Source organism: Plecotus auritus (genome assembly GCF_963455305.1).
Source record: "Plecotus auritus genome assembly, chromosome: 9".
Taxonomy (NCBI): Eukaryota; Metazoa; Chordata; class Mammalia; order Chiroptera; family Vespertilionidae; genus Plecotus; species Plecotus auritus.
The window spans coordinates 45,586,798-45,614,649 of NC_137783.1; the positions used below are offsets into that span (position 1 = coordinate 45,586,798).

At 53.2% G+C, this 27,852-nt stretch overlaps 1 protein-coding gene across 1 annotated transcript in view; it reads left to right on the forward strand.

Annotated features, from left to right (window-relative positions):
• The window catches only part of LOC308257819 (cadherin-23-like), a gene marked incomplete at its 3' end in the record, with an annotated part of 323,284 nt that overhangs the window by 260,061 nt on the left and 35,371 nt on the right, over nucleotides 1-27,852 (forward strand). The window contains exons 15-20 of the mRNA XM_080687874.1: nucleotides 9,537-9,601; nucleotides 15,941-16,178; nucleotides 17,561-17,666; nucleotides 20,018-20,145; nucleotides 23,380-23,452; nucleotides 25,633-25,749. Coding sequence (XP_080544000.1) covers nucleotides 9,537-9,601; nucleotides 15,941-16,178; nucleotides 17,561-17,666; nucleotides 20,018-20,145; nucleotides 23,380-23,452; nucleotides 25,633-25,749 — 727 coding nt within the window. The remainder of the gene's footprint in view (nucleotides 1-9,536; nucleotides 9,602-15,940; nucleotides 16,179-17,560; nucleotides 17,667-20,017; nucleotides 20,146-23,379; nucleotides 23,453-25,632; nucleotides 25,750-27,852) is intronic.

The following is a 27,852-nucleotide window of genomic DNA, read 5'->3' on the forward strand; positions in this document are numbered from 1 at the left end:
GTATGGTAGTTCTGTTGTTTTTGAGGAATCGCCATTCTGTTTTCCATCGGGGCTGCACCAATTTACATTCCCACCAACAGTGCACGAGGATTCCCTTTTCTCTACAACCTTGCCAGCACTTGTCATTTTTGTTGACTTTTTGACAGTAGCCATTTTGACAGGTGTGCAGTGATATCTCATTGTGGTTTTGATTTGCATTTCCCTGATGATTAGTGACGTCGAGCATCTTTTCCATATGTTTGTTGGCCATCTCTCTGTCCTCTTTGTAGAAATGTCTGTCCGGATCCTCTGCCTATTTTTTTCGTTGGCATGAATAGCAACGAGGCTTTGACACAAGTTCCATGCGGTTGGTTGTTGATTGCAGAGAAGACAGGCTTGAGAGAGAACCTGAGGCCTTCTCTGTACTTGGTACCGTAATTGATTAGTAATGTCTGCCATGGGCACGGCTGTCCATCCTGGGTCCACAATGGAACATGAGGGAGGAAAGGCCCCTTCTCTTTCTCTGCAGCCCCCCACCAGCTGGGCCCCCACCCTTCCCTAACTGCCTTCCCACTCAGCTGCTCCACTTTATCAAGCGCTCTGAGCCTCCAGTCCCAGCGTCCCAAGCAATGCCCTCTGTCCTAAGGCCTTCTGTGTGCTCGGGGACTGAAAGAAGGACTCAGGGGCTCTCCTAACGTACCTTTCTTCCTGAGCTCCCCAGCCTCCCCACGATCTCTCCTGCACACTATCACTTACTTCCTGGTACCCTGCCCACCCGGAACACTCACCCTCTCATCTCCTACAAAAGATATTCCCATCACTGTCTCCCCTCCTCTCAGTTGTGTGACCATCCCCCTGGCCCAGGGACCCACAAGCAGTAGCTTCCAACCAAACTTACCTCTGCCCCTAACACCCATCATGCCCTCACCCATGATCCCTGGCTTCCTTCTCAGATTAGAGATGACAGGGGAAACTGAGTCACCAAGCATCTCCCTAGAAGTACAGGGCAGACTAGATGATATTTCCCAGCCATTAGTTTTTACCTCTTATCTCTGAGAAAAGCAGAAATCCTCATCCACTGCACCTGGGAGGAAGTGTGGGACCAGGGGAGAGGACCAGGCCTCAGGGGCCTAATCAGGACGAATGGACGTCACCCCAGCCTCTGGCTTCCGAGTTCCTCCAGCAGAGTCCCTGGCCACCTCAGTCCCCTGAGTTTGCAAGAGCGCACTTGCTTTCATGTAGTTTAAGGAGTTATTTGGAGGGGCTCAGCAGATTACCAATGTGCAGAGTATTACCAGCAAGGCATCAGTGCTCCGTGGAGCTGTTTAAAAATGCATTCTCCCATGTAAATTTCTGCTCCATCAATCCTTATGACATGTCAAACATTGCTATTGTTTCCTGAACAAATTGTACCACGTGCCCTTCTCTGCAGATCGGTGCATGGGAGCAGAACTGCTCACCGCGCCCACAGCTGCCTGCATCGCTGGGACCCAGGGCTGCTGGGGAGGCAGCTGGGCCCGCCTTGCTTCAGAGCAGAAGCCCCGGGCAGGGTGTCCGGGTGTGCGTGACAAGGGGCTCTGGTGGGGAGTGATTGAGTGTGTGCCTGCCAGTTGCCAGCCTACGGGAGAGGCACACAGGTGGCCGGGGAGGGAGGAGATGTAGAGGAGCTACAGGGGCTGAGATGGGGGGTTGGGGTTGCTTGAGATGGAGGGAGGTGTGTCTGTGTGTGATGTGTAGCAGGATGGGGTCCACCTGAGCCAGTCACAGAAAGTAAAAGAGAAGGTTTCTATAACAATATGTGGAAACAAGGAGGTATTGGGGGCTGCCTGAGACAAAGAGAGGAAGAGAGAAAATGTGTGCTTGTGTGTGTGCATGCACATATGTGTGCATGTATGTGTATGTAGAGAGAGAGAGGTAAGTGTGAGGACATGGGAAGAAAGAAGACAAGCTATAAAGAAGGGTAGAGGATGTTTAAAAACGTGAGAGAGGAGGGTGTCTGTCCCAGGGGAGGATCTACAAGATCAGAGAGCAGCGGTGTCCATGCGACAGGGTTGGAGAGAGATGTGGGAGAAGGCCAGAGCAGGCAGGAATCAGCGGGGTGGATAAGGCCCAACCTCGTACATGGGCATCTGCAAGGCCATGATGAGGGACCGCTGTGAGGTGCAGGGTTACATGGGGGCAGTGTGTGGGCAAGGCAGGCACCCTATAAGGGTGCCCTCAGTCCAGGGCAAATGAATGGGAGAGGTGAGAGAGTGGCCATTCATTGTGAAAACAGAGGGGCTCTTGGGAAGGGACCAAGAGACAAGAGGACCTGACCGCTGTTGAAAGGAGGGCCCCTAGGAGTGGGCATGAGCTATCAGGATGAGCATCAGAGGGCAAGGAGCTGGGCTGGGCATAGAGCCCTGGCATACAATTAAAGGGAGAGCTACATGCAGAGGGTGCTGGGTGAAGAGCCCTGGCTGGGTCAGGAGGGCACCCACAGCCAGCCAGGCTGCCCTAGCTTCACCAGGTGACAGCCTCCCCTGGTCTAGGCCCTGAGCCTGGAAGGGGGGCCCTTCTTTGAAGAACAAGGGTCTTGGCTAAGGGCCTGCATCTAGGGAAACCACAGCCAGAGACCCCTGCCGCCTCTGCAGTTGGGCCCGGGTGTTGCTGGAGCCCACCCTCTCTGTGCAGAGGCTGGGAGAAGAGCCACTGTGGCCAGGAGAAGACTGCCTGTGGGGGTGCGTCTGGCTTCTACAGGGTGAGGACAGTGACCTGGGAGGAGCACTGAGTCCCAGGGCTGAGCTCTCATACTGGAGAGAGCTGCCTCAACCCCGCCCCACCCACAGGGCCGCAGGAGAAGGGGATGGTAATGCGCACCCTCTTGCAGTTGATGTGTTGAGCTCACATCCTGACCCTGTGGCAGTTTGACCTTGGGCAGGTTGATTGACCTCTCTGAGCCTCGTTTCTCTATCTGTGAAATGGGGATAGTGTTAGTACAGAAGGCTATAGGGAAGATGACATGGAATAAAGCATGAGAAATGCTGGGCACAGCGCCTGGCACGTAGTAGGTGCTTAAAGGGACACCGTTTGACAGCCAGGGGAATGCTGGTATCCCTTCCCCATCTGACAGCCAGGGGAATGCTGGGCATTTATGACTCAGGCCTGGCCATTCTGGGGATTTGACTAGTCCCCCCACTGCAGGTTCACCTTGTCTTAACCTTTAGAATCTGCCCCCTTGTGTGTATTTATTTTTTTCCTTTTTGTCAGCAGGAGAAAATTACAGTTCTGCCGGCATTGTCCATCACAGAAATAAGCACTTGCCGATGCAATTATAAAGGCCCAAATGAGGGAATTAGTTTTGCTGGTAAGGCCAGTGTGGGGAAGAATCAGAAAAGACGCCTTATAAATCAGGCCCTGGCAGCAGCCAGTCCTGGACCCCTCTCCCAGGTGCTGACCACGGGGATAGATGCTGACCTGCTGGCCCATCATCCTGGGTTGCAGACGCACCCGCTAGGGCCGGCTGGTGGGGGGAAGCAGAGATGTTCTGAGCCCCCGCCAGGCCTCGGGAGCTGCAGGAGGCCAGCTCTTACCAAACACTACCTAGGCTTCTCGGTGTCCAGCCAGTGACTGGGCAGTAGACCCAAATGCACTTGTCCAAGGGGAGCTCTTCTCCAGGACTGACCCATTTCAACCAGCAGCCCAGTCACCTGCCAGCCCATTTTCTGCTTTATTTTTCTCACAGATCCTACCACTGTCTGTCTGGAATTGTTATTTAGTTACTTCTCTCCTCCATTGTCTCCCTTTCCGATGGTAAGTCACATTCCGGCAAGAGTGTTATGCTTATGACTGTGACTTCAGTGCCTGGCACAGTCGCTGGCACATTGGAGAAGCTCAGAAAATATTTGCTGAATATGTGACTGAGCGAGAGTCTGGCCCTGTCTTCCTGAAAGTTTTCCCCATGGTGTTCCAATACCTTCCATCTGCCCCTCCAGACCCGCCCTGCCCTCCTCACCCACTCTGCTTGTGCCCCATAGGCAACTGCCTGGGCCATTCAGTGAGTCCCTGCCCTCCGTCTGCGGCTAAGGTTTGGCCAGAAGGGAGCTTGGAGGGGAGCTCTGAGCTTGGGGGACTTGTTGGAGAGGCTTTGTGAACCCCAGCCACGCGCCCTGGGCAACGGAGCAGCCCCATTCTGGCTGCTCAGTGCCCACCGTGGTGTCTGCTGATGGGGGCTCAGCCGCCAGGAGGACGATCAGGCTGGCGCTCCGTGGCTGACAATGGAAATTCCAGATCTTACTAGATTTGGCAAATTTTGAGCCCCGTGCCTGAGCCCTGTGCCGGGCACAAGGGAGGATAGAAAAAGGAGTTCGGTACAGGCTTCTCTGCAAGGGGAGGAAACCGCATACGCAGGCAGCTTTCAGTAATAGCAGATCGTGCTGCGCGTTCCAGAAAAGGTACCGCGAGGGACTCCGCGTAAGAACAGTGAGCCGTCAGGAGCTTGGACAGCATTTGGGGGAGGTGGGGGGCGGAGCTTGGACAGCAGTTCCGGAATGAAGGGATGGCGCAACCAGGCAATGAAGGAAGAGTCTGGGTGCATCAGGGAGAAGTGAGTGCAAGACCACCAAGGCCAGTGGGCTGTGCAGCGCCTGGACACCAGGTGCTGGTCTGGGATTGACTTGGCAGCAGTGGGAGCACTGAAGGTTTTAGCTATTGGTTTTGACTTCTTGCCCTGGGCCGCCTCTGAGAGTCTTGGCAAGTAGTGCGACATACCAGTGTGCAACCGTGGGTGAGACTCCAGCCCTGGGAGGGCAGTAGCAGCACAGAGGCACCAGCAGGAGGGCCTGCAGCCCACTTGAGGTGCTCACCTGAACCTGGTTTGTCATTTCTTAGAGTCGCCGGGTACAATATGGGAGCCACCCAGCCTGCCAGCTGCCCCGCTCCCCATCCCCTACCCCGGTAGCCATCTGACTGGCCTGCGAGAGCCTGGAGGCCACCCTGCCAGGAGATGGACTGCTCATCCTGGAACATGGTGGGAGGGCAAAGGTGTTCATGATGCGGGAAGGACATCTGTTCTCTATGCACAGTCCCCTGGCCACTCCTCAAACCCTCCTTCCTGAAGGGGGCACGAGGGCCACTGTCTGGCGCTTGATTTGTCTGTTGGTCTTTTCGTTGCTCAGGCCTATAGCCAGCCTTGGGAAGGAGGTTGTTTTAAAAAGTGCCATGGCAACCTGCGTAGGGCTGCGTGCAACCTGCGTGCTGCCTGTCACTGGCCCCGGCAGCGCCCTCTACTGGGCCAGCTGGCATTGCAGAGCTGCTGAGGCCTCTGCCATGGGACTGCCTTGGGGTGTCTATCCCACGGTGCTGGTTGGTTTAAAACAAAGGGAGCTGGAGGCCAGCTCTGCAGTTACCTATCAGTCGTGAGATTTGGGCAAGTTACTTAACATCATCGTTCCTCTGTTTGTTAAAGGCAGAGAGCAGGCATATAGTACTCTCCTCATAGGGGTGTGGTCCAAACTGAACAATGTACACATGAATACTATTAGGTAAGTGTGGGTGCCAATGTAGCGACAGATGACAGAGCTACCGGGAGCTTTCCTGAGCTGCTTTTATGTCCAGGCCCCATGACCCCGCCCTGCCCTGCTCTCAGGGAGCCACAGCTTAGCAGGGTGAGAAACACATCAGCTCACAGCTTCAGCTCCCATGTGCAGTCAGGGCTGGGAATGTTGCAGAGCCCGAAACCAACCTTGAGTCGGGGAAGACAGGAGCAGGTAAGCCAGGCAGAGGGAGGAAGCAATCTACACAGATGGGGCAGATCCAGGCAGGTGCCAGAGCCAGTGAGGTCCAGCCTGGGTCTGAGATGAGGCTGCAGCCCACAGCAAAGGCTGGAGAATGGGGCTGGAAGGCAGGCAGAAGAGGAGGGACTGCCCCCTGAGGGCACCAGGGAGGACTGCTGAGTGGTTGGATTTGCTGCCTCCTCCCAGGCACAGGGAGCAGGGGCCCTCACCTGGCCCCACTGCAGCCTGGCACTGGCCTAGGGAGGCCCTCTCTGCTGGCTTCCCCCACCCTGGCCTGGGGCACAGATGCAGTTTTCCATCTTATTATTCTGCTTCATGCATTTGAAAAATGGAAGTTCTCCCTCTCCCCTTCACCACGCATACATATTTCATACGGTCATTAGACAGTGGCACTAAAGGACTCACAAATCTTCCCTGGTCAGCATGGGCGGCCTGGGTGGGCGGCAAGAGGTCCCCAGGGAAAGGGGTCATTGTGCGAGCCATGGCTGTGCCCGGCCCACCTTGCGGGGGGGGGGGGGGGCAGGAGAATGACAGCCATCTCTTCCTGGAGAGAGGACAGTTCTATCTGTCCCCAGGGGCTCAACACTTAATCTCCCTCCGCCTCAGCTGCTCCAGGTGCCAGGGTGAAGGGTACTGTACAAGGGGACCTTGGGGGTCCTTCCCACCCTGACAGTCCAAGTGCAAATCTGGAGGGCACCCAGGGCCTGGTGTGGCTTTCAGGTGCCCCAGACCCCTCACTTCATGCACGAGCCCAGGCCTCTCTACCTCCCCAGTCCCCTTCGTGCTTCCTGGCCACTCTCTCTGCCTTTCCCTGATCTCCTTCCCTTCACCCTTCCTGCTCCATTCCCTCCCATTCCCTTTGACACCTCTCTCCTACTTGTCTTTGCCCCCATCTCTCCACCAACTCCCTTCCCCTCACCGCTTGCTTCTTACTAGTATTTATTCATTCATTTCCCAGCATCATGAAGCGCTGCTATATGCAGGCATTGTCCATGCTGGAAGATGAGCCTGGCAGCTATGGCCCTGACCTCATGGCCACAGACACTTTCCTTTGACAAATGAGGATGCTGAGGCCCCTGGGGTTGCTGTTTGGTCACACGGTGACCTGGGCTGTTGACACTGGCCTGGAATGGGGTTCTCTGCAGCACATTGACCCCCCCGGCATGGGCTTGATGGCAGCTGGCCAGCTGTTCCCCAGGCCAAGCTGCGGTGATTCTGGTCTAATAATACCAAACATGGTGAGGGTTATATGTCAGTGGAATGAAAGGGAACGTGGGCTCCTCCCTTCCCCTGTTTCTCTAGTCCCTGGAGCGGGAGGAGAGAGGCCGGCTTATTGGGAGGAGCATTGGTCTCCTCTCGCCTGGAATAACCAGTGCCTCTGCTTCTGAGGGCCAGCTCTCCTCTTGGGTTCGAAGCAGTAGCACACCGAGACTCAGAGTACGGCAAGGCGGCCCTGGGTGCAAATCCTTGCTCTGCTCCCTTTTATAGCTGTGAAGCCTTGGGTGCGCCATTTGCCTTCTCTGAGCCTCGGTCTTCCTGTCTGTAATAGGGCTGTCATGAAGATAAAATATATAATAAGTGTAAGGTGCTCAGTAAGCAGCAATGTCAAGAGGCATGGCCGAGGGCACCAGGGAAGGGTGTATCAGGGAGTCAGTCCTGGGTTGGAGGGTGGGGTACATAGCTCAGCACCTTCCTTTGCACGTATCTGGTACGTATCCCCTGAGGACCTGTGATGTCCTCAGAGCCCGGCTGGGGCAGTGGAGGGACAGGGGTCTGCACACAGTCTCCTGGGACACAAACAGCGGGGACACTGAGTGGAAACTGGGCACAAGAAGCAGTCCTTCCACAAGCATACATCTATCAAATCATCACATCGTACACCTTAGATATATTGGAATTGGTCCATTATACCTCACAGCTAAAAAATTATAATAGGAAAATGTATTGAAAAATACTTTTAGCAGCTGAACTCTATCCAATGATGATCCTACAGAGAAGCCCTGAGTGTAAAACAGATGTAAGTGGAACCAAGGTCAATCCATTGTTCCCTCCTGGTGTCCGGTGGCAGACAGCGGTTTACCCAGCTACAGGGCAGTGGCCTGGGAAGGGAACAGAGTCACAGTGTATAAGTGACCATTGAATGAATGAGTGAGTTGTGCTATTTAGCCTGCACTGTGGACTGTCCATGCCAGGGACAATGCAGATGCCAAGAGGTCCCAGCCACAAAAGCCAAACTGCCTCTGGAACTGCCCTCATCCTGGAGAAGGGAGGAGATGGAGGGAGCCTCCCTCAGGTGCCCTGAAGGAAGGAACCCCAGGCTGGAAGTGGGGATCCCAGCTTCTGCCCCACTCTGCTTGTAACCTGCTCTTGACCTGGAGGGGTGACAGGTTTCCTCTGGGCCTCACTGGGGCCTGGGCCTCAGTTTTGTGATCTGTGAGATGGGTAGAAATGTCTGTCTTCCTCATCACGTTGTGAGGATAAACACGGATGGTCTTTGAAAATGTAAAAGGTTTGATAGCACGGGCTGGCAGTGGTCACCATTCTCGCCCTTGTCATCAGCATGAGGTGCGCCTCTCTCCCTCCAGGCTCTCGACTACACGTGATAGAAAGCTGTTGGATCAGCCTGGGTAAAACAGGTCTTGTTGGACTCACAGACCAAACTGTGGCGGGAAGGGATGTCAGCTCCAGGACCAGAGAAGTGCCAGGACCCCCCGTCTTCCAGCTCTCCCCTGGGGGCACCTTCATCCTCCCCACCCACCCAACCGCCCCCACTTCACTCTGGTCCAGCTTCACTGCTTCAGAGGAAAACTTCTACCCCCGGCAACCATCAAAAGAATCCCAGGGGGGAAAAAGAGCCCTGACCAGTTTGGTTCAGTGGATAGAGCCTCGGCCTGCAGACTGAAGGGTCCCAGGTTCGATTCCTGTCAAGGGCATGTACCTTGGTTGCAGGCACATCCCCAGTAGGGAGTGTGCAGGAGGCAGCTGATCGACGTTTCTCTCTCATCGATGTTTCTGACTATCCCTCTTCCTCTCCCCTCCTTTCTGTAAAAAATCAATAAAAATTATTTTTTAAAAAACAAGAATCCCAGGGAAGGATTCTGATTGCCCAGCTGCATTCGGGGGCCACTTCCAGTCCAATCCTGTGGTCATGGGCAGAGCAGGCAGCTCCTACTCAGACCACTTGTTCAGGCAGAGAGAAGGCCAGAGAAGATGGATGGCGCGGGGAGGGGGGGAGGGGGGAAAGCAGGTTGTTTGCAGTGGAAGAGGTTGCCAGTCAGATGACAGTCTGCCCTCTGCGTGCGATAGATTATTCCTGGGGTTCAAGAAGGGGCACCAAAAATGCCCCTGAGGTGCCTCTTTCCCTGAGCAGCGCATCTGACTTGGTGTCTTTAGAGACAGGAGAATAACTGGGAGAATCCAGCAGATGCTGAATTCCCCTCCCCCATCATTTGTGATATTTCTCAAACTCATAGGTTATGACACCAAGCCCCCAAGATCTGCAAAGAATAAGCTTGCCCGGCCTGACATGAGGCAGGAGGGGTGGATTCACAAAGTTAGAGATTTCGGTAAAAGATCGAGTTTCTAGAACCCTGCTCTCGCGTATGCGTTTAAATAGCTGTTTGTGACTGGGGCAACCACATTGAGCTTCGTGGCTCTAGAAAGCTTGGCGTGGGCCAGAGGAGCCGTGTGGGAGGACCACGGGCTTGCTGTGTTCAGCTCCTGGTGGGGTCGGGAGCCTCAGCCGGGCCTGGCAGTGACGACTTCTTGTTCTCACCTTTGCAGGCAACGGACAATGACGTGGGCACCTTCGGGGAAGTCAACTACTTCTTCAGCGATGACCCGGACCGGTGAGACCCTGCCCAGCTCCTTCCCAGTGGCCCTCTGCCACTCCTGTGATTGGGAAACCTCAGTGCCCGGGGAGGGGCCATGACCCATGGCTCACGCCTGGGCTGGGAGAGGGCACCCGAGGGCACTGCTGCTAGTTTGACCCTGATGTGGTACAGTCCTGCTCCAGTCCCCTAAGGTCTCTGGGGCAGTTTCTCTGACCTCAAAAGATCGTGTTTCGAAGCGTTGGAAGCAGTTTCAAAGCTCATGAGAGCACGGCGGCGGCAGCGGCCAGCATTTTAGAAGCCCTTACCGTGTGTCAGGGACTTTGCCAAGGGCTTCACACATGTTTTTTGATGTAGTTCTCAAAACTAAATGCTGGAGGAGCTCAGTGCTCGGCACTCCTATCATCCCACTTTACGGACGAGGAAACCGCAGCCCAGAGAGGCTAAGTCACTTGCTCAGAGTCTGCAGCTGGGCAAGTGCACGGCACATAGGGCCAGGCCTCGCGTGTGGTCCGACCACAGAGGCACAGCCTCCAGCTGGGGGGGCGGAGGGGGAGGCTTAGGATGTGCTGCAGCCATTAGGCAGGTGCCCGCCTCACCGCCCAGCCCACGCCAGCCTCACCCTCTCACCCGTCATGCTTCTGGGCATCTCTCTCCCTTGTCTTCGGTTAAGCAGAGCCGGGAGAAGCTCCCATTTTTAACGTGATCGAAAGCCAAGTTGAATTCAGAGGGCAGGTCTGGTTCTGAACCCGAAGTGTCTGATGCATGAGGAATGCCCAACAGGATGAGGGCAGCGCTGGCTGTCAGCCTGGATTACGGCCCCGACTGTCTGTAAATGACCAGGAAGAGACAGATTATTGGGTGCATTCCAGCCGTTCTCTGCCACTGAGATGGGGCCTCAAAATGGGAGGAAGGAATGAGCAGCGGGACAGACGCACAGGGCACCCAGTCCCTCAGGGATCTGTGTTCAGGGGGCCTTGTCCTGGTCATCTTGGGTGTCCTCATCTCCTCCCATCTTCCGGGCCAGGGCTTTCCTGGTCTCGGAGCCAGGATCTTCCAGGCCTGGTGGCTGGCAGCCCTGGAACAGGTCAGGGCACACAGATGTCAACTGAGGACTCCCGGGGCACCTGAGGGGATGTTGAGAGGAGCCAGGTAGACCTTGCTCCTCCCCAGAAGACATTTGTGAGGCTCAGTCCTCGAGCAGAAGACGAGGGGTAACTCCTGAGAGAGGACCAAACACACTATCCTGGCTGGCTATTTAAAACATTTTGGTTCAGCACCATCTGGATGGCAAAATTCGTTTCATTGCCCAGATATGTGTGTTTATTGAGATATAACTGACATAAATATTGTATTTGTTTCAGGTGCACAGCATAATGATTTATACTTGTGTGTATTGTGAAGTGATCACCAAAATAAGTCTAGTTCACATTTCTCAACATATATAGTTATCAGTTGTGTGGGTTTTTTTTGAGGTGAGAACTTTTAAGATCGACTCTCTTAGCAACTTTGGAATATGCAATGCAACATTATTAACTACTAGAGGCCCGGTGCATGAAAAGTTATGCACTGGAGGGGGGGGTCCCTCAGCCCAGCCTGCCCCCTCTCACAGTCCAGGAGTCCTCAGGGGTGGGAGGTGATCCGACAATCAGGGGAAGGCGATGCCCCATCACACCTCTGCTGCTGCCACTGCTAGCAGCGCAAGCCTCGGCCAGCCCTGGTTACCTGAGCCTCGGGCAGCCCTGGGCGGCTGGGAAGCCACCATCTGAGGCTTGCCTGCACCTTGGGCCAGCCCTGGGTGGCTAGGGGGCTGAGAGGACTGGGGGACTCCAGAGGCAGGCGCGCAGAGTGGCCAGACCCACCTGGAGGCGGGCCCGGACATGCCTCGTGCCTGCTGCTCCAGCAGGGCTGAGGGGACTGGACGCCACCATCTTTGAGGGCATGGCAGTCAATTAGCATATTCCCTCTTTATTAGATAGGATAGTCATTGCATATACATTGCTGTACATTGCATCCCCATGGTTTATTTATTTTAAAACTGAAAGTTTGTGCCTTTTGACAGTGGTTCAGTTTTATTCTTCTGCATGTGGCTGTCCAGTTTCCCCAACACCATTTTTTTTTCATTTCAATAAATCTTTATTGTTCAGATTATTACAATTGTTCCTCTTTTTTTCCCCCATAGCTCCCCTCCACCCGGTTCCCACCCCAACCTCTGCCCTTACCCACCCCCTTGCACTGTCCTCATCCATAGGTGTACGATTTTTGTCCAGTCTCTTCCTGCACCTCCCACATCCCTTTCCCCCCGAGAATTGTCAGTCCACTCCCCTTCTATGCCCCTGATTCTATTATATTCACCAGTTTATTCTGTTCATCAGATTTTTTATTCACTTGATTTTTAGATTCACTTGTTGATAGATATGTATTTGTTGTTCATAATTTTTATCTTTACCTTTTTCTTCTTCTTCCTCTTCTTAAAGAATACCTTTCAGCATTTCATATAATACTGGTTTGGCGGTGATGAACTCCTTTAGCTTTTACTTATCTGTGAAGCTCTTTATCTGACCTTTAATTCTGAATGATAGCTTTGCTGGGTAGAGTAATCTTGGTTGTAGGTTCTTGCTATTCATCACTTTGAATATTTCTTGCCACTCCCATCTGGCCTGCATAGTTTCTGTTGAGAAATCAGCTGACAATCGTATGGGTGCTCCCTTGTAGGTAACTAACTGCTTTTCTCTTGCTGCTTTTAATATTCTCTCTTTGTCTTTTGCTCTTGGCATTTTCATTATGATGTGTCTTGGTGTGGTCCTCTTTGGATTCCTTTTGTTTGGGGTTCTGTGCACTTCCTGGACTTGTAAGTCTATTTCTTTCACCAGGTGGGGGAAGTTTTCAGTCATTATTTCTTCAAATAGGTTTTCAGTATCTTGCTCTCTCTCTTCTTCTGGCACCCCCATAATTCGGATGTTGGTACGCTGAGGTTGTCCCAGAGGCTCCTTACACTATCTTCATATTTTTGGATTCTTTTTTCTTTATGCTTTTTCGGTTGCGTGTTTTTTTGCTTCTTTGTATTTCAAATCTTTGACTTGATTCTTGTGATCCTCTAGTCTGCTGTTGGATCTCTGTATATTATTTTTTATTTCAGTCAGTGTATGTTTAATTTCTAGTTGGTCCTTTTTCATATCCTCGAGGGTCTCACTAAATTTATCAGCCTTTTCTAGAAAATTCTTGAAAAACCTTATAACCATGGTTTTGAACTCTATATCCAGTCATTTGCTTTCCTCCATTTCTTTCATTTGTGACCTGTTTCTTTGTCTCCTCATTTTGGCTGCTTCCCTGAGTTGATAGAGTGGCTTTGTGTGCTAGGTGTCCTATAGGGCCCAGTGGCTCAGCCTCCCCAGTTACCTGAGGTAGACACTCTTGGTGCACCCCTTTGTGGGATGTGTGCACAGTCTTGTTGTGGTTAAGCCTTGATTGTTGTTGGTATCACTGGGAGGCATTGACCTCCAGGCCAATTGGCTGTGAGGATCAGCGGTGTCTACAATGGGAGAACTTCTGTGCTGGAGACACCCTTATGAGGCAAGACTTGCTTCAGTGGGGCTTTGGTGCTCACTGAGTCTGCCCCCTGAGTGTGTCCCTTATGGATCTGAGGAGTTGTAATCTGGGTGGTCCCACTCTGACCCCTGGGTACACTGGCTCTTGGATCTCCAAGGAGGTGCTAATTTAGCCTCTGCCTGAGGCCACCCAGCAGGAGCTATGGAGAGATCTGCAGATTCCTCTTCTTTGTTTGGGTTTTGGAGGTGCCCAGATAAGGCCCAGCTGTGAAGCAATGCAAGCTGCTGCGGGGCCTTGGGCCTTCTTTTGGATGTTCTGGGTCTCACTGACTCAGCTGCAGTTTGTTAGGTAAGTTTAGTTTTCAAAGGACCATGCCATTCTTATGCAAAAGCCCCTGCGCACAGCTGGGGTGGGGCCGAGTCTCAGGGCAGAGCAACAAGCAATGGCTTCCCATCAGCCCTGCCCTAAGAGGCCCCCTGGGTCTCAGTGTCCCGCAGTAACACTGCAAGCACCTCTGAGAGAAAGTTGCCCTCGAGTGCCAGATAGTCCAGTTTCTCCCCGTATAAGTCTGAGTCCCCAGAGTCTCGCCCGGAACTGGAGTTCAGAGCAGTCAGGAGCTTTTGTCTCCCTCCCGCTTGACAAAGCCAGCCATGTACTCAGTTGCCAGCCCTCTCGGCTCACACCTCCATACCTCTGCCTTTACTTCCGCAGCTCCTCTGAGTCTCAGTGTGCTTTTCTCTTTCCTTCTAGTTGTAGAATTTCCACTCAGCCAGCCTTCCTGTGGTTCTGGATGATGTCCGTTTTGTCTTTGAGTTGTAGTTTTGAAGTCGTTGTGCGAGGCAGCAGTTCAGGTGTTTACCTATGCCGCCATCTTGGTTTCTCCCCCAACACGATTTTTTGAAGAGACTACCCTTTCTTCATTGTGCATTCTTGGCTTCTTTGTCATAAACTAATTGACCACTTATGTGTGGATTTATTTCTGGACTCTATTCTGTTCCATTGATCTACATGTCTGTTTTTATGCCAATATCATACTGTATTGATTACTATGGCTTTTGTAATATAGTTTGAACTCAGGGAGCATGATGCCTCCAGCTTCGTTGTTCTTTCTCAAGATTGCTTTGGTTGTTGGGGTCTTTTGTGGTTCCATACAAATTTTAGGATTATTTGCCATTGGAATTTTGAGAGGGATTGCACTGAATCTGTAGGTTGCTTTGGATAGTGTGGACATTTTAGCAATATTAATTCTTCCAGTCCATGAGCACAGAATAGCTTTCCATTTCTTTGTGTCATCTTCAGTGTCTTTCATCAGTATCTTATAGTTTTCAGTGTATAGACCTTCCACTTCCTTGGTTAAATTTATTCCTAGATATCTTTTTTTATGCAATTGTAAATGGGATTGTTTTCTTAATTTCTCTTTTTAACAGTTCCTTATTAGTGTATAGAAATGCACAAGATTTTTATATATTGATTTTGTATCCTGCAACTTTACTGAATTCATTTATTAGTTCTAATAGTTTTTTTGGTGGCATCTTTAGTGCTTTCTATATGTAGTATCACATCTTCTACAAATAGTGACAGTCTTACTTTTTCCTTTCTGATTTGGATGACTTTTTCTTTCTTGCCTAATTGCTGTGGCTAGGACTTTCAAAACTAAACTGAATAAAAGTGATGAGAATAGGCATCTTTGTCTTATTCCTTATCTTAGAGGAAAAGCTTTCAGCTTTTCACCATTAAGTATGATGTTAGCTGTGGGCTTGTCATATATGGCTTGTATTATATTGAGATACATTCCCTCTGTACCCAGTTTGTTGAAAGTTTTTTTTATAATAAAAGGATTTTGAATTTTGCCAAATGCTTTTTCTGCATCAGTTGAGATGATCAGATGATTTTTATCCTTTAATGTTTTATCCTGTTAATGAATATCACATTGATTTGTGGATATCACATTCTCATATCTCCGAAGTAAATCCTACATGATCATGGCGTATGATCCCTTCCATTGAATTCAGTTGGCTAATATTTTGTTGAGGGATTTTGTATCTATGTTCATCATGAATATTGGCCTGTAACTTATTTTATTGTCCTTGTCTGGTTTTAGTATCAGGTTAATGCTGGCCTTATAAAATGAATTTATAAGTGTCCCTTCCTCTTCTATTTTTGGAAGAGTGTGAGAAGGATTGGTGTTAATTCATCTCTGAATGTTTGGTAGAATTTACCAGTGAAGCTGTCTGGTCCTAGACTTTGTTGAGAGGTTCGTGATTACTGATTCGATTTCATTAGTAGTTATTTTTCTGGATTTTCTGTTTCTTTCTTGATTCAGTCTTGGTAAGTTGTTTATATATAGGAATTTATCCATTTCTTCTAGGTTGTCCAATTTATTGGCATATAGTTATTCATACTAGTCTCTTATGATCCTTTGTATTTGTGTGGCATCAGTTACAAGAATCTCTGACCATTACAGTTCTCCAACATCTGACTGTCCAGGAGGAAGAAACTCCTGTTTGCAGCAAAGGAGGGTCCTTCTTCCTGAGTTTCCTCTTTGAGTAAATCAACCTACTCCTGCCCTTTCAGTACCTGACACATCACCTCCCAGGTGGTTCCGATTTCCGCCCACCACCTCCTACCAGACTCCCCATTACAAATAGATGCTCTTCTTATTGGGGCAAGTTAAAAAGGCGGATTTCAGACTTCAATTATTTGTGTCTATTTATCGCCTTGGGCAAGGACAGGCTGGTAAATGCAGGCCCTATCTACAAGCTGCTTTACACCAAGGTGTTCTCTCATCCTCCTTCCTGCCTGACCCAGGTTCTCTCTGGACAAGGACACGGGACTTATCATGCTGATCGCCAAACTGGACTATGAGCTCATCCAGCGCTTCACTTTGACAGTCATCGCCCGGGATGGGGGCGGGGAGGAGACCACAGGCCGGGTCCGGATCAACGTGTTGGACGTCAACGACAATGTGCCCACCTTCCAGAAGGATGCCTACGTGGGTGCCCTGCGAGAGAATGAGCCTTCTGTCACACAACTGGTGCGGCTCCGGGTAAGGTGCCAGGCTTTCCTGCAGTCGGCCGTTCATGTTATCCTCTGTCTGTGCCTTCTTCTTGGCGATGCCCCTGGGAAGCCACTGCAAGAGCTGCTGACCTCCCGTCACAAAGAAATCTACCAGATTTGGGGTCATGTTCTTGGTCTGTGTGAGGACATCACCTCATGTCCTTGGTTACCAAGTGCAGCTAGTGTCTGCCTCAACTTAACTGTCAGGTCACCATTCAGCAAAAAGCCGCCCTCTTCATCTCCCTTGGCAAGTGCTGAGCAGTTTCTAGTGTCAGGACCCCCATCCAAGCCCTTTAAAGGCTGTCTAAAATCAGGAGCTGCTGTAGCTGGCAGGGACCAGAGGCCCCAGGCACAGCCCCTTCACAGGAAGGGAAGCAGGCGGGAAGAGGAGCCTCAGAAGGCACAGTGAATTAGCAGAGTGGTTGAGGCAGGACTAGAACTCGGGACTCTACACTCCAGGTGTCCTCCTGCAGCGCGCCTCCAGCATGCTCCAGTGACCTCTGCCCATGAAGCTGCTCAGTGTCCTCACGCCCCTTCCTCCCTCTGCCCACCCAGAGTGACGGGACCCAGGGCCTCCCCTTAGAGCTTGTTTCTGAAACAAGGGGGAGGAGGTGGGCAAGGAGCACACAGAAGGCAGGACCATGTGCCCATCAGCATGGGCCATGCTTCCCACAGGGCCCTGCTCTCCCTCCACCCTCCACACTCTGCTCCTGTTGCACCCAGGGTGGCGGGCCAGCCCTTAGGCTCTCTTCAGTCAGACATTGGGAAAGAAGCTGCTTTATCAGCCGCCCCAGGAGACAGTCAAGGGGAAGAAGGATCTGCCCGCAGCCCAAGGCCTTCTTCCCTCCTTGCATTCATGCAACATGCATTTATTAGATACCTACTGTGTGCAAACACCATGCTGGAACTCTAGGTATGCAGCTGCAATCAAGAAACACAGGTTCCTGCTCGCAAGGAGCTAACAGTCTGAGCAAGGCAGGCAGAAATTATACAGGAAGTCGGGGGACCTCATGGGGTGCACAGCACAGGGCCCTAACCCAGTCTCAAGGTCAGGGACGGCCTCTGTGGGTGGGATGTGCAAGCTGGGACTGAAGGGGCCAGAGGTGGTCCTGCCAGGTGTGGTGGAGACCTTCTCTGTCCCCTGGGTGAGGCCTTGCCCACTTTTCCCGAGGCCTCCAGCCTGCCCTCCAGATCCCCAGGATAGCTCCTCATTCAACGTGAGGCGTGTCTGCTGGGAGCCAGACAGTAGCCTCCAGCTGCAAGGCCAGGAGGGTCTGATCACCCAGAAAGGGGGCGCTGAGAGGAACCGGCCCTCCCCTCCCACCCACCCTCCTCTGGCTCACAGAGCTCTGTCCATCCTCTTCCTTCCAGGCAACAGACGAAGACTCCCCTCCCAACAACCAGATTACCTACAGCATCGTCAACGCCTCGGCCTTCGGCAGCTACTTCGACATCAGCGTGTATGAAGGCTATGCAGGTACAGGGGGGCAGGATTGAAGGTCCAGCCAGGAGGAGGGTTGCCAGGTGGGAGCGGGGTTGCACACTCACACCTGTCTCAGAAGGGGGCTCTCTGACTCTCAGATGCGCTGGAGCATTCGGGGAGCTTCCCCATAGCTCCTGATGGGTGGAGCAGCACGTGGCATGCGGCCACCCTTCAGTGGGTCAAGATCTCTGTCTCAGATGGGCCAGATTTTTCTCTGGGTCTTAGGCCCATGGCCAGCCAGGCGTCTGATGTTCCCACAATCTGAGAGGTCACTATTTCTTTCCAAGGCTGTCAGGGTAGACCTGTGGGGTGGAGACTTGTTAGTCAAGCGTCTCCATCCTGTGGGCTTTCTGTGACTGCTCCCCACCCCCCGGTGAGGACGAGGCCTTTCCCTGTGGCCCAGGCACAGTTCCACACTTTGGACCCTGCCCTGCCTGCCCGCCGTGAGTCCTGATTCCTAGAGCCTGTGAAAGGCGTAGCAGCAGCAGCTTCAAGCTCCATAATCCCATGAGGCCACCTCTTTATTTTCAGAGGAAGCAACTGGGATACAGAGACAGGGAGCCACTTGCCCGAGGTCACACAGCAAAGCTATCCAGGGAAGCCCTTGTGATCTAGCTCTTGGTTGCCTCTCCAGCCTTGTCTTCTGGCACGTCCCCACCCACCACCCGAATCCGGCATCTCGGAACCCTCTCTTTAAATCCTCCTTTGAGAGTGGCCACTGCCTTGTCTTTGCTGAGTCTGCTCCCATTGCCCGCCTCCCTTTACCCGCTGGCTGGCTCTAAGGGCTCATTTGGACATCGCCTCTCTGAAAAGCGTCCCTAATGTGTGAAGCTGTGCTCGCTGCCCCCAAAGCAGAAGGGGCGTGCATTGGATGACTCCGAGTCCAGTGCTTGCTCCTACCACCCCACAGCGGTGTCAGAGAAATGCAGTTGCAGAAATCACAGCCCTGACTCAGATGCTGCCGCCTGACATTCTCTGTCAAGTCTGTGCCCCTTTAAGAAACGTGACAGTGTCATGCCTCTGCCCACCCTCTCACCTCCCCTTCCCCTCAGCTGGAAGGACCTCCCTTAGGTTTTATATTACTAAAGCAATAATTTGATTTCTGTTTTCCAAATAGAAAGTGGCAATTTAATATTGTTGCCGTGCCTTTGCAGATTAACCATGCCCCCTCTCCCAAGCCAATTTGCCTTCCCATCCAAAACGGGGAATCAGTGGGTTCAAGCAAAAGGGCACTTGTGGTGAGTGTTCAGGCTGTGCAGGGTGGGGATGTTTAAGGTCTTAGCGCCCCCTCCCCCAGATCCTGCCTCTCCACCTCTGTCCACCTCTGGTGTTAGGGGTCTTCACCCACCTTCGAGCAGAGTCTGTGAGGGTAAGTTCTGCAATGCCATATACTGAGTATCCCCCAAGGGGTCTACAGACACCAGGTATCCCCCAAGGGGTCTACATAGTGCCCCAGAGCGGCTACTGGAGCAGCATGAAGAGCCTGTAGGTAACGAGAGGAGGGAGGGAGAGGAGAGAATGGGGAGAAAGGCAGAGGAAACGACAGGGAATCAGGAGCCACCTGTACCCCACTATCTGCTCTACCCTTGGCAGCCCCGACACTGGGCAGTAAAGGGGCAAGCCCATTATCTGGAGGGCATCAGGAGCAGTAACAGGGACAGGACTAGAGGTCCTGCGCATGACCCTGTCCTCCAGATAAGTGCCAGGTGAGTGGGTGAGACAGAAAGACAAGTAGGAATAACACTTTCTGGGAAAGAGCCTGGGCTCTGGATTCAGACAAACCTGGGCTCAAATTCTGGCTCTTTTGAGTTCCTAGCTGTGTGTCTTTGGGCAAGTTACTAAACCTCTCTGAGCTTGGTTCCTTCATCTGTAAAGTGGGGCTTATATTATCACCAGAGTCGCTATACCTGGTGGCCTCGCACTGGGCCTGCCACATACCAGGCAGTCAGTAAACCTAATCAGGGGTCCTCAAACTTTTTAAACGGGGCCAGTTCACTGTCCCTCAGACCACTGGAGGGCCGGACTATAGTTTAAAAAACAAACAAACTATGAACAAATTCCTATGCGCACTGCGGGCCCAGGACGAGTCGGCTGCTAAGCAGGACAGGCAGCGGCACCCGGCGGGCCAGATAAATGTCCTCGGCGGGCTGCATGTGGCCCGCGGGCTGTAGTTTGAGGATGCCTGACTAAGTCAAGACCATGAAGCTCCAGGAGTTCAGAGGCAGGAGGGGAAAATGAGGCAGAGCTGGCCTGGTCATGCCAGCTGTCCCCTCCTGCCCTAAGGGAAGCCCTGGCTGGATGGGTATCTGAAGGCTGCTTACAGGGCCCTGTCCCTGTCATTTCAGTGATCAGTGTGAGCCGCCCCCTGGATTACGAGCAGATACCCAATGGACTGATTTATCTGACGGTCATGGCCAAGGACGCTGGTAACCCCCCTCTGAACAGCACTGTCCCTGTCACCATCGAGGTGTTTGTAAGTACCCAGGGGTGCTGGCCTTGCCCTCCAGGGTAAGGGGTGGTGAGTGCTTCCCAGGGTGCCAGGGGTCCCTCCTGAACCCTATGTCCCCAAGTCCTTGGCTGTCCCCACAGCTCAGGGGCTTACCTGGCTGACCATCCCAAAGGCTGTCCTAGCAAACCTGCCAGCCTAGCCAGGGAGGTCCGGGGCCTCAGGACACCCTGTCGGGGCAACGGGAGCTGGAGGACATGTCATGGGGTTCCCTCATCTAGAGCTACATTCTGTGAAGTTCAAGGGAATTCCTGAAGGCCATCTCCTCTCCTGTCTCTCTCTCCCCCTCTTTTCACTTCCTTTTTCTGCTCCTCTGAAGATCTAAAGGGGCCTGAAACCAAACCACAGCTTGTCGGACATGAATATCACGCACACCTTAGTGGGTTTAGTGTCTGAAATGATCAGTCTCTGAATCTGTCTCCACACTGGCTCATTGGCCCTGTGCAGCTCCCCCAGCCTCCGGGGGATGAGATGGTGGTGACAAAAGGCCTTTCCCACCCGCCCCCCCGCCCAGACCCTCCAACACTGCACACGCACAAGCCTGCCCCCATCTCATAGAGGTGGCTGCCTGCAGGAGAGGGCGAACATGTTGATGGAAGAGTTAGCACATTACCGATTCCAGCAGAATGAGATCAGATTGTCAGGTTACGAGATACGCTATGATTTGACATATGCTCAGGACAGCATCTTGCCCAGAGCTGGCTTGCTGGCTGACCTCCCTGTCCCAACTGGCTTTGCCAGCAGCCCCTGGTGCTGCCCTGCCCCTAGCTTCATCCTCGCAACCTGAGGCCGAGGCTCCAGGGCCAGCTGCCGAGTGCCAAGGTCCTCAATGGGCAGGAACCCTACTTGCTTATGAAATAGAATGGGGCTGGCAGTGATGGAAAAGCCGAGAGTGGGCACATGGAGCAGGATTTAGGGGTGGCATGGGAGGGTGAGGCAGTGCAGAACCGGGTGCAGCAGGGGGAAGGGCAGAGAGTCAGGCTCCAGGAGTGGCAGGGAGGATGGGAAGAGATCCGCAGGAGCCTAAATACCTGCCAGCTTGAACCTGCAACCTCCCACCTGAAATGCCAAGGCTATACCAGCGAACTAGAATGATTCCCCGCCAATCAGAACCACGTCCTGGTACTCTTTTTAAAAAACTTTTTTCCAATTACAGTTGACATACAATATTATATACGTTTTAGGTATGCAACATAGTGATTAGAAGTTGCACAACTTCTAATATACAACTTACAAAGTGATTCCCCGAGTCTAGTACCCACCTGACTCCAGACATAGTGTTACGTGTTATTGGCTATATTCCCCCAAAGCTGTCCTGAGGGTCAGAAGGGGCTCCGCACTGTCCTTCCAGGGCTTCCCTGGCTCCCCCTACCCGCCCCCCGCCCGCAACCCCCGGCAGGAGGAGGGTCTGGCAACAGAGACAGGGGCCACCCTGGCTGTGCGTGAACCTCGTCTCTCAAGCAGGACTTTGGGATGTGTCGTCACCTGTGTCTAAGGACCATGCTTGAAAAGGTCACCGCCTTTGGGTTAATTTTGCACGTGGGTGGTTTTTAAGTAGCTGTCACTTGTCTGAGCCGCCTTCTCCCTCCACCAGGCAGTTGACGGCAGCACTGACTGCACAGGGTGGGGGTGGGGAGAGGCAGATCCCAGCGACAGGGTTCTGGAAGGAGGAGGGGTGGGTGAGAGGGGCCAGGTGACTCCTTTTCATCCACTGCTTGTTGGTTTTTAATAAAGAAGTCAAACTCGGTTTGTAGATTTCCCATTAGGGGACAATAAGCTTTTGTAGAGGGAGCCGCTGAATTAGAACTAATAGCGAATGCAGCACCAGGATCCGGGGAAATATCACCGCTAATAAGTTTCTGCCTCATGCTCTGTCACTGACATTCTTGGCGCTGTTTCGTGCAGCCAAGCAGAAGGCTTAAATAGACACACATATGGGGCACCCGTGCCGTGCCAGGGGACACCCAGGCATGCTGTTGAGGCACTCACTGGATGTGTGGCGAGGCCTCCCACAGCCAGTTCGCTGAGACAGGGGAGAGGGGCAGATCAGCAGCAGCCAGTGTACAGCCCAGAGCCAGGGCCGCACTGGGAAAGAAGTGTGTCCCTATCCGGCACCCACAGTCCCGGTAGGATGGGATTCTCTGAAGTCCCGAGGGGTGGACAGCCCCATATCATGCCTCCCTCACATTCATGTTTGATCAGCCAGAAGTGACTCCAGCCAAGGGGGTTTACTGAGGAGTCTTCCTCTTCGGAGCTCCCAGTTCTGGGGGAAATGAGGCCCCTGGAGTCTGCATCGTGGCTCGTGGGGAAAGCGGAGAAGGCTCCGAGTTAGGGTGGGGGGCAGCAAGGCTTCCTCCAAGATGGGAACGGGCCAGTTCTTGAGTGATGGCTAAAGGCAGTGGGTGAGGGTAAGTCTTAAAGGGTAGGAATGTCTCCCTGATGGTGGAGGGAGGTGGCGTGTGGATGAGCAGGAGACAGGCTGCATCCGGCCCCACCTGCTGCTTCAGCCCCTGGCCCACTGGCCCTCTCACCTGTCACTGGTGGAGGCTGGGCCACAGGAGGGGTTGCTTCAGATCTGAAGGTGGTGGTTCTGGGCCAGGACACGCCAGTGGGTGGAGGAGCCGTGCTCCTGTGAAGGTGCAGTGGGGTCTGGAATTCAGGCCGGGAACCCACCTGAGCCCTGCCTGCATACCTCAGTGTCTTCCTGGTTGGGCTGCTCCTTTCTCCCTTCATTTCTGGGTGGGTTTCTAGAACCTTCCACCATCACCTTGGCAGAGCTGAGGAAGAAAGTCTGAGTAGGCATCCCCTTCGTGGGGCCGATGAGCTAAAAGTGGGAGAACTGGAGTAAGCTTGGAGCTCAGCTTCCTCAGGAAGACCGACGGGAGGGCCAGGAGCTGGGAGTTGTAGGCAGTTCCGACTACTGCCTTCTTTCTCCATCTCCCCGGTCCTCACCGTCCCTTCCTGACCCCCACTTGTTTCCCCAAGGCCTGTCCCACCTCCTTGAACTATAGCTTAGCCAGAGGTGCGCCTGGCCCCACGTGACACCTGCCTGGCTCCAGTTATACGTCGGAGCCAGAGTACCTCCGTGCCAGCCATGCCCAGCCTCCGTTTGATGCCAGCACAGGATAGCTGACAGCACGGGATAGCTGACCAGCCCCCACTGCCGTCCTGGCTCCTGCAACCTGTCTGTCTGCTTTGCAGGATGAAAATGACAACCCTCCCACCTTCAGCAAGCCTGCGTACTTCGTCTCTGTGGTGGAGAGCATCATGGCAGGTACGGGCCCGGGCAGGAGGGCGTGAAGGAAGAGATCACGCGCGGCACTGTGGGGGACTGACCTGGCTTGTCCACCATGGCCCTCCCGGTCTGTTTCTCATGACCAGTGAGGGGAGCCTTTGGAGATGCTCAGTTATCTGCCAGCCAACAGTGGCTTACAGAGCACCTACTATGTGCAGCCGCTCCACTAGGCACTTGGTCTCTGCTCTCCTACAGCTACTACAGTCCAGCAGGGAAGACAGTAAAGATTGATGACTAATCCAGCGACCTTGGTTAAATAAGAGGGTGCAGAGAGTTCTGAGATTACGATGCTGTGAGCCAGGTCCCAGAGGCCATGATGGCCAAATGGTAGCCTTGGAGGATGGCATGTGTTCCAATGTGAGGACAAGAGTAGGAGGCTCATCCCTCGGTCATGGCTCAGGTTCCAGGGCTCAGCTTTCAGACCCAGGGCCACAAACTCCACACTCAGGATCCAGGCAACCTGTTCTGACCTCAGGGCAGGCTGGCAGCTTCGCTTGCATCCAGAGAGGACATTCTACAGGGGATATGTCAGGAATTGCTGAAGCAGCTAGAGGAGTCAGAGAAGCTAAAGCAGGGGTGGGCAAACTTTTTGACTCGAGGGCCACAATGGGTTCTTAAACTGGACCGGAGGGCCGGAACAAAAGCATGGATGGAGTGTTTGTGTGAACTAATATAAATTCAAAGTAAAGGAGCGGAGGGGAGAGCAAGAGAACCCTCCGCTCTTTCAGCTCCGCGGGCCGGATAGAACAGCCGAACGGTCCGGATCCGGCCCGCGGGCCGTTGTTTGCCCACGGCTGAGCTAAAGGGTCAGGGTAAGGTAGAGCCGGGGTCAGCTGGGGGAGCCGGGGGCAGCTGGGGGAGTCGGGGTCAGCTGGGGGAGCCGGGGTCAGCAGCTGGGGGAGTTGGGGGCAGCTGGGGGAGTCGGGGTCAGCTGGGGGAGTCGGTGTCAGCAGCTGGGGGAGTTGGGGTCAGCTGGGGGAGTCGGGCAGCTGGGGGGGCCAGGGGCAGCTGGGGGGGGGGGTCGGGGTCAGCTGGGGCAGTTGGTTTTGGCAGCTGGGGGAGTCGGGGTCAGCTAGGGGAGTTGGGGGCAGCTGGGGGAGCCGGGGTCAGCTGAGGGGGTCGGGGGCAGCTGGGGGGGGTCGGGGGCAGCTGGGTTAGGGGTGACCTTCCTTGGCACCATGGAGCCTTCAACAGAGAGCCTCCTGGTACCTCCCTGGTGTCTGATGATTTGCTGGGTAGGTACCAGATTGTACCCAGCCCACCCTCCCCCATCCCAGTCTCAGGCTTCCCCTGGAGAAAGTCACTGCTGAAGTGGCCCCTGCATTTCCACCATCCCCAGACTCTGCCAAGGAGAAGCCTGCATCATGGCACTTAATCCTCCTCAGAGTTGAATACGCTTGGTTAAAGTCGTGTGTCAGGGCCCACATATCCGTCTCCTGCTTAGGGCAGGACTGAGAGTCAAATCCGAGGCCCCACAGTTACCTAGAAGGGGCCAGAAGGACCTCCCTGTCCCATAGCACGCTGCCTGGCTCCTTATGCCCCCAGGGACTGTTGATTTGTCAGCACAGTAGTAACCACAGCTGCAGGGCAGTGAGCACTACCTGGCCAGGCCTGGGCCCTGCATGCTTTATCCGTGGGATCCTCACTAACAGCCCCACAAATGGCTTCATGGTTAGACCCATCTTACAGAGGGGGAAGCTGAGGCTCAGACAAGTTAAGGCACTTGGCAGAGGTCCCACCGGATTCCAGCCTAGAGATCCGCACAGTGAACCTGCTCGCCCCTCTGCCAGAGCTGGGTGGCAGGAGGGCGCAGAAAGCCCTGGCCGGCTCGGCTGCAGGACAAGCTGCTCGCAGGATCTGGCCAGGGCATCTGGAGAGGGCAATACCCTGCCCGGGATTCCACCAAGAAAGAAATGAAGATGAGGGCCTTAACTGGACATTAAGTAGAAAATAAAAACTCAAATAAATTCCCCTTGTGAACAAGATAAAACAAGACTGAAATTGAATATACTAAAGGTAGAATAATATGGAGCTTCATTTCTTTTTGACTCAAAGTTGGTCAATCTGAGTATATTAATATGGTGACCAGCCAGGGAGGGGTTGGGGAAAGGCCATGGTGAGCAGCAGGTACCCTCCTCCCCGCCCTTGTCTCCCGGAAGGAGCCACAGTGCTGATCCTGAATGCCACCGACCTGGACCGCTCCCGGGAGTACGGCCAGGAGTCCCTCATCTACTCCTTGGAGGGCTCCTCCCAGTTCCGGATCGGCGCCCGCTCAGGTGAGGCCCCACGCTCTCATCTTCTGCACCTCAGCTGACTCGCATGCCCGGCCAGGACCTGCCTGTGGCTCAGGGCCTCCTCCCTTTCACAGGAAGCCCGTGTTTCACAGGAAACAAGCTTTGAGCACCTGGTTCCATCCCTGAAATAGTCATTTGAGTGAGATGATGGATCTTACCCAAAAAAATCTCAACCTGAATTTATCCACTGAAGAATGTCTTCCAGTGGCGAAGAATCCTGTCGTGCTTAAAATGTGTTCCATTTTACATGGCGTTCTTCAGGGACACCTTTCTTCAAGCCTCAGTGTTCCCCTCCCTCAGCTGCCGACCTCACTTTTCAGTCCTGGCTCCTTTTCCTAACAGTGAGTGTGCCTCGGTTTCCCCACCTAAAAATGAGGATGATCATATGAGGGCTGTTGTGTGAACTCAGTGAGCCATTATAGGGAACACTTAACGTAGTCCCTCACATAGTGAGTGCTAACAAAATTAGGTGATTATCATTATTCTTTTGTTCTTTTCACCCAGGGGCCCACATCCCCTGGCTCTGCTCAGCCCATGTAACTCTCCTTTCTTCTTCATTTCTCTGCTCCTTGAAGCTGGAAGGGAAGGGGTGCAGAAAAAGCAATAAGTGACCCCAGGCTTTCATCCAGAAGCTGGGAAGGAATGCGAGGCCGCTGGACATTCATTCCTATATTTACTCAGATATCAATGGATATCTGCAGTGTTGTGCTAGGTGCAGGGGTGCAGAATGGAATGAAACATGGCCCTGTCCTCATAGGGTTCTAAGCTTAGTGGGCATACAGAGCATTCCACTTCTAAGTGCCCATTTCTGTATTAGGTAAGGGAACTGTAGATGCTAAACAAGCAAACCTTGAAATCTCGGTGGCTCAACACAATAGAAATTCTATCTCTACAGCAGTCCAGTGTTCATTGGAAAGCCTTCCACACAATGATGCTGGGACCCAGGACCCTTCCATGTTGTGGCTCCAAAGTCACTGCAGAAGGGGAGAGAGAGCATGGAGTATTGTGTAAGGAGATGTTTATGGGCCAAGCGGTGACATACATCACTTGTGCTCACATCCTACTGGCCAGAACCAGGGAATGGCCTGCCTAGATGCAAGGAAGGCTAGGAAACGCAGTCCCTGGCCTGACAGCCACTTTGCAGCAATCGTTCTAGCCTGGGAAGGGAGCGAGATTCTTTGAACACGGGCCATCCCTGCAGGAGGTGTTCAGGGATTAGTGGGCATTTAGTCTTCCTGTCACCACGCCTTCCTGATTGAAGTCTGCCATCAATCTCTTTGGTCCCTTTTTCTGGGAGCTTGGGGAGCAGAGGGCTGGTGAAATGTGTACAGAGACTGAACACATTCAAGGCCATCCTGCACCTCTCTCTCCACCTCTGACAGCACAGAGGCCTTCCTCCCTGCTCTCAGGAGCTTCCGCCCTCGGCGAGCCCACATTTCCAGGGGGGGCTCAGAATAACCTCGTTAATTAACATGAACACTGTTGTGAAGTGCTCTGACTCGCATCATTCCACTTCACTTTCTTCCCCACTCTGCGAGGCAGGCGCTAGCATTCTCCCCCATTTTCCAGGTGAGGAAACTGAGGCACAGGAGAGGTTAAGTAACTTGCCTGAGGACCTGCAGAGCCTGACTTCTGACTCCAGAGCCCAGACTTTAACTGCTACATTATAGAAAGCCACATTAGAGCTTCATGCTGCCACCCAGATACCGATTGGACTCATTGACCTTTCAGCGCCCCACCCTGCCTCCACCGTCAGGGACCCCAGCTCTACCCGCGGGCTTTTAGTAATGACACAGACATTTTCTTGCTGCCTTAACACGGTTCCTTTCTCTCTGAAGGTGTAAACGTTTTCCTCTTACCTCTTCGGTCAAATTAGCCAAGCCTGCTCCACAAAGGTGGCCTTAATTGGATCTAATTTCCCAGACAGGAAGAGCCATCTATCATGGCGACAAGTTCATGTTTAAAACTTTTTAGAGATTAATTTCTTCCTCGCCCTGCCAATTAATCGACACCACCCCACCAAGGATCATGTCTAGGCGGGCAGACCTTGGCCAGTCTTTCATTCCAGGCCTCAGCACCTTCACT